At 42.5% G+C, this 6,217-nt stretch overlaps 1 protein-coding gene across 1 annotated transcript; it reads right to left on the bottom strand.

The window, feature by feature from the left end:
- Positions 1-965: 965 nt before the first annotated feature.
- Positions 966-2,135, bottom strand: LOC138369623 (DNA ligase 1-like). The gene is made up of 2 exons (XM_069333046.1): positions 1,536-2,135; positions 966-1,364 (listed from the first exon to the last, which is right to left on the bottom strand). Exons 1-2 carry the CDS (start codon positions 2,133-2,135, stop codon positions 966-968), a joined length of 999 nt encoding a protein of 332 aa, XP_069189147.1.
- Between the last annotated feature and the right edge of the window lie 4,082 nt (positions 2,136-6,217).

Raw genomic sequence — 6,217 nt, 5'->3', positions numbered from 1 at the left:
CTCGCATGATTACCGTATACCTTATCTGACTACAGTATATGCTGACGCCCTTGAAGGCATTCATCAGTTGACGATGGTATGAATGTTTACTTGTTATAGTCATGCAGGTCATTTGAAAGATGCTGTTACATGCTTTCTCTCACACTCATTTGTAATCTTTGACTGCCAAGACTGGCACGGTTCAGGGCGTCTCTGCCTGCTCACAATATGGCGCCTTGTATGGTAGAGCCCAGTCAAGATCTATACAGACCCAGACCAGGTTTATATACACCCCCCCCCCCTTTCCCCTACCCCCTCCCTTTATTGTCCTCAAATACCTTTCGCTTGAGCACTTACACAGATTGTCACTCTATACTGCTCTTTGTGGATGTGTTGAAATCTGATGGAGTTGGCTTCTCCGTTATTTTCACCGAGGAAATCCTTATATTCCGTCTATCTTCAGTGACGAGTATTTTTATTTCGGAGTTGTATGAAAACTATTTATACGCGAAGACGGTTTTCACGTTCCGTTGATATTGTGTTTCTGTTGTTGTTTCAAACAGCCCGTCGCTCTTAGTCTTTTAACTATTCTCATTCCCTGGTGATGAAATTTAACCATAGTTGCACCTCATCTTTAACTAGCGAGTGGAGTTCTGGTGTGTTCCCAGCCATACTACTCTTGCTTCCGATTAAATAGTAGACGCCTATTCCCTTTGACGGTAGTCAGTTCCTTACTCGCATTTTCCTACACTCTTCCAATTATAGCACGATTAACAACTAATGGATAAATTACCTAGCTGTTTCGAACAATAAATTAAGGACTATGGAATAGGATCGATTCCTGGGATCATCTTCCTTTCACCGCAACATGAAGCGAGAAACACCTCTGGCATAGTTAGGTTACTTACTGAACAAACGTGTGTGTGTGTGATACTGTCAGAACTGCATTGTTCCGCTATCAGCCAACTACCTGTTTGTAGGATGTCCTAATTTTCCCGATGATTGAATATTTTGCTTTCCTGCTGCTTTACTGAGCGTTCCTTTACTGAGCGTTCCTTTACTGAGCGTTCCTTTACTGAGCGTTCCTTTACTGAGCGTTCCTTTACTGATCGTTCCTTTACTGAGCGTTCCTTTACTGAGCGTTCCTTTACTGAGCGTTCCTTTACTGAGCGTTCCTTTACTGAGCGTTCCTTTACCGAGCGTTGTTTTACTGAGCGTTGCTTTACCGAGCGTTGTTTTACTGAGCGTTGTTTTACTGAGCGTTGTTTTACTGAGCGTTGTTTTACTGAGCGTTGCTTTACCGAGCGTTGTTTTACTGAGCGTTGCTTTACCGAGCGTTGTTTTACTGAGCGTTGCTTTACCGAGCGTTGTTTTACTGAGCGTTGCTTTACCGAGCGTTGTTTTACTGAGCGTTGTTTTACTGAGCGTTGCTTTACCGAGCGTTGTTTTACTGAGCGTTGCTTTACCGAGCGTTGTTTTACTGAGCGTTGCTTTACCGAGCGTTGTTTTACTGAGCGTTGCTTTACCGAGCGTTGTTTTACTGAGCGTTGCTTTACCGAGCGTTGTTTTACTGAGCGTTGCTTTACCGAGCGTTGTTTTACTGAGCGTTGTTTTACTGAGCGTTGCTTTACCGAGCGTTGTTTTACTGAGCGTTGCTTTACCGAGCGTTGTTTTACTGAGCGTTGCTTTACCGAGCGTTGTTTTACTGAGCGTTGCTTTACCGAGCGTTGTTTTACTGAGCGTTGCTTTACCGAGCGTTGTTTTACTGAGCGTTCCTCTACCGAGCGTTGTTTTACTGAGCGTTGTTTTACTGAGCGTTCCTTTTCCGAGCGTTGTTTTACTGAGCGTTCCTTTACCGAGCGTTGTTTTACTGAGCGTTGTTTTACTGAGCGTTGTTTTACTGAGCGTTGCTTTACTGAGCGTTGTTTTACCGAGCGTTGTTTTACCGAGCGTTGTTTTACCGAGCGCTCCTTTACCGAGCGTTGTTTTACCGAGCGCTCCTTTACCGAGCGTTGCTTTACCGAGCGTTGCTTTACCGAGCGTTGCTTTACCGAGCGTTGCTTTACCGAGCGTTGCTTTACCGAGCGTTGCTTTACCGAGCGTTGCTTTACCGAGCGTTGCTTTACCGAGCGTTGCTTTACTTTAGCCTGAGACATCCAACCAAAGACTGTATTGCCAAGCACAAGGCAAGCCAGACCACAACAGCCAAATGTCCAAATTGTGGAGGCAAACATCAGGCCTGGAGCACAACCTGCTTTACACATAAAGAAAAGGTGCAGACAGCTCAGGCCAGGATAACCACACTGACCAGCACTACATACACCAACACCAACGTCTGGAACACTCGTGCACAGCCACAACAGACACCCACTCTCACAGAGCAAAATTTCCTGAATCTATCAACTCCAAATCAGAAAATTAACAAAAATGCTACAGAAATACAACACAAAAAAGCAAAAATCACTTACTTACGAAATCAGCATGACAAATTTAGTTTTACCGAGATCCAGTTGAAAGACATGGCAAAGACCATTATGAATTGCTTACAGATGACGCAGAACGCCTCACAGCAACAGACTCAAGAAATCACTTATGTAGTAATGGACAAGATCGCGCAACAGACCACAGTTACACAAGAAATAGTCTGAGGCAAGACGGAGCACAAGAGGACAAACAACGCGACATAGACATACAGACTACCAACAACAGTCGGGTAGTCAAGACACCAGACCATCAACATTCACAAAGGCAACTTCAAGAAGCAGTGACCACTCAAGATCAACAGAATCTTAAACACAAGAGACAGACAACAGCCAATGCAGTCTGATATGCAACAACACCAACAAAGAACTATTGGACAGCAAAGATGCACAGGTTCCAACAACACAAGAAACGGCCACGAACAATCAATGCAGTCCGATGTGCAGCAATACCAACAGCAAAGTGATATGCAGGCGATGAGTCACAATAACGTGGCTGAAGTAGGTTGACCACAATCGACTTGAGAGTGGTCCAGGACGGACCGAAACGTCGTCGTCCCTTCACTTTCTAGTGTGTGGTCTGGTTAGGAAAGTGATAGACCACAGTTATGCACAGATTTCAACAATGCAGAGGATGACCATTAGCAATCAGTGCAGTCCGATTTTGCAGCGACACGACTTGCGAGGTGTAGAATATAGACGTCGATTCCGAAGAGGAGTTCTTCTAGAACAGGCAACACCGACCAAAACTATCGTCTGGCCATTACGAATACTGCATAGGGAACATGTAAGGTCTTGGAAATAAAAACCACACCCTTCAGGAAGCTGCAATCAATATGAAAGCAGATATAATCGTTTTGGAAGAAACTCTTTCCCCAGTCACGAAGTCCTTCAGATTAGCTGGATATCAGCACTGTGTATGATATCTTCCCCGTATGAACAGGGGAGACAAAGAGTGTTAATGATCTTAAGACTAGATTTAGTTAAGACTAGTTTAGTTAAGCTAGTTAAGACTAGATTTCACTAGATTTCATTCGGCATGTACAGGAGTAACACTACAGCACTGAGAGCTGGCCACTTGCTCTGGGTGTGTAAAAATGACCTGCCAGCTTGGAATATCCTTAAAAACCTTCTAGATAACATGACGCATGATCGGAAAACATCATTCATTGGAAGCCTACCAGCCATCCAGAAGGAGTGGGAAAGGAACAACAACAATTCTAATATACAAGGGGCGGAGGCTATAGTCAGGGATGAAACTGAGGCTGAAACTCAGGAAGTTGTAAACTCTGACTCAGTAGGCCAGGATGTAGATGACAGTAAACAAGAAAGTGTACCAGACAGCACTGACAGCTCGATAGGTACAGACACTACGACGGTTCCCGATAGATCAATTCAGAACAGAAGGACTGACTTATGCAAATTTTATGCAAAGGGTATATGCAGACATAGATATGCTGGTAATAAGAAAGGATTAGAATACAGTTACCAACATCCCAAAAAGTGTTTAAATATGCTTAGGAAAGGTGAGTGTCGATTTGGATCAATATGTAGGTTTTTCCATCCTGACATGTGCCAAACCTCACTGGAGGACAGAAAATGCTATGACCTCAGCTGCCCACACTTTCACGTGAAAGGCACGGAACGCTACATAAAGAGTGGCAAGCAGGATAATGAATTTGGAGGAAACTCTATAAATTTTTTATACCAGACCGGCAGAGAATTCAAAAGGAGCAGCATGGAGAGTGTATGGAACTGGATGCCAGATCCACTGGCATTCCAGAATTACAGATACAATTACCTACCGAAAGGGAACTACAACTACGACAGACAACTGCCCTACAACAATCAGTACTGGTCAGAACAAACTCATTATGTCCACGCATAATGGGCTTGCCGAAAAAGTCTCCCATTCAAACTATCACTAATAGAGTAACCTCAGTCATCTTTGCCAACATACAAGGACTGAAAACAAGAACAAACAACAAAGTACAGTTCATAAATGGCCTCCTCACGGAGTCAAATGCAGTATTTGGAGCTTTCACAGAAACCCATGCAGGGGAATTGTTGGACAGTGAGATCTGGATTCCAGGATATAACCTATACAGGTGTGATAGGAAAATTAGGTCACATGGAGGAGTGGGTCTGTATATTAGGGAAGACCTTGTATGCTCGGAGCTCCTAAACGTTACAAATGAGGTGGTAGAGGTACTGGGATTAAAAATAGAGAAAATAAATTTAGTGATTATTCTAATATACAAACCGCCAGATGCAACGGCTGAGGAATTCACAGAACAGATAAACAAAATAGAGAATAGCCTTGATAATTTGGAGAACCCGATACCTGATATTATCTTCCTAGGTGACTTCAACTTGCCTAGTCTTAGGTGGAAAATAGCAAACAATAATATTATACCAGGAAATCTATCAGGACCTAACCAACCACAGATTAGAGAACTACTTAGATTCTGTGACAAATTTTCACTCAATCAGCAGCTATCGGAGCCAACGAGAAATGAAAATTTCTAGATCTGGTCTTTACGAACAATGAAGACATTATCAGAGACATTACGATATCAGATACCACATACTCAGATCACAAGCTCATTGAAGTGCAAACGACCATCAATACTCAGAATAGACCTAAAACGTTGATAAAGCGAGAGGGGCTATTCAGTAAATTCAATTTTAATAATAAAAGGATAGACTGGGAGATAATAAACAGGGAACTTACAAACATTCCATGGGGAACTGTTCTAAGTAATACAAGTCCTACAGAAGGAATAGAAAAACTGACTTCAGAAGCGTATCAAGTCTGAAACATGTTCCTTTGAGGAAAGCCAGAAAGAGATCTAACGTAGAAAGAGAACGCAGACGACACTATAAACGCAGGAAAAAAATAACGGAACTGCTTATGCAGACACGAATTTCCCGTCAAAGAAGGAATAATTTAAATAGGGATATTGAAGAAATCGAGCGGAAATTGAAACACTCATATGAAACTGAAGAAAGGCAGTTAGAACAGAGAGCAATTCAGGAAATAAAGAAAAATCCAAAATATTTCTTCTCATATGCGAAATCAATAGCAAAAACCACTGCCAGTATTGGACCTATTCGTACAAGTGAAGGTTCATACACGGAGGATGACAAACAAATTAGTTAAATCCTAAAAAAGCAGCATGAGGACATGTTTAGCACTCCAATAAACAACATGAAAGTGGAAGATCCAGACAATTTCTTTATGCGAGATATTCAAACCCCTGTAAATATAACTGATATCAACACGAGCGCATTAAATTTTGAAAGAGAAATTGAAAACATGCCCATGCACTCGGTCTCAGGTCCAGACTCATGGAATTCAATATTTATAAAGAAATGCAAAGTGCCGGTAGCACAGGCACTCAGTATAGTGTGGAGGAAGAGCTTGGACACGGGGGAGATACCAGATGCACTTAAAGTAGCAGACATAGCCCCTCTACACAAGGGAGGGAGCAAAGCATTGGCAAAGAATTATAGACCAGTTGCACTAACATCACACATCATAAAAGTATTTGAGAGAGTGATTAGGAGTCAGGTCACCAATTTCATGGAGACCAATGACCTTCACAACCCAGGCCAAGTAGTGCTCAAGTAGCTCTCACAGCTACTTGAGCACTACGACAAAGTCACTGAGGCATTAGAAGAAAAACAGAATGCTGATGGGATATACACGGACTTCGCAAAGGCTTTCGATAAATGTGACCATGGCGTGATAGCAC

Source organism: Procambarus clarkii, chromosome 29 (assembly GCF_040958095.1).
Source record: "Procambarus clarkii isolate CNS0578487 chromosome 29, FALCON_Pclarkii_2.0, whole genome shotgun sequence".
Classification (NCBI taxonomy): domain Eukaryota; kingdom Metazoa; phylum Arthropoda; class Malacostraca; order Decapoda; family Cambaridae; genus Procambarus; species Procambarus clarkii.
This window is presented reverse-complemented; position numbering and strand designations above follow the sequence as displayed.

Coding starts and splice junctions, on each gene's coding strand:
- LOC138369623 (XM_069333046.1), bottom strand. CDS start 2,135: ATGTCTCAGGCTAAAGTAAAGCAACGCTCGGTAAAGCAACGCTCGGTA. Junction 1,365..1,535: donor GCTCAGTAAAACAACGCTCG/GTAAAGCAACGC, acceptor CGCTCGGTAAAG/CAACGCTCAGTAAAACAACG.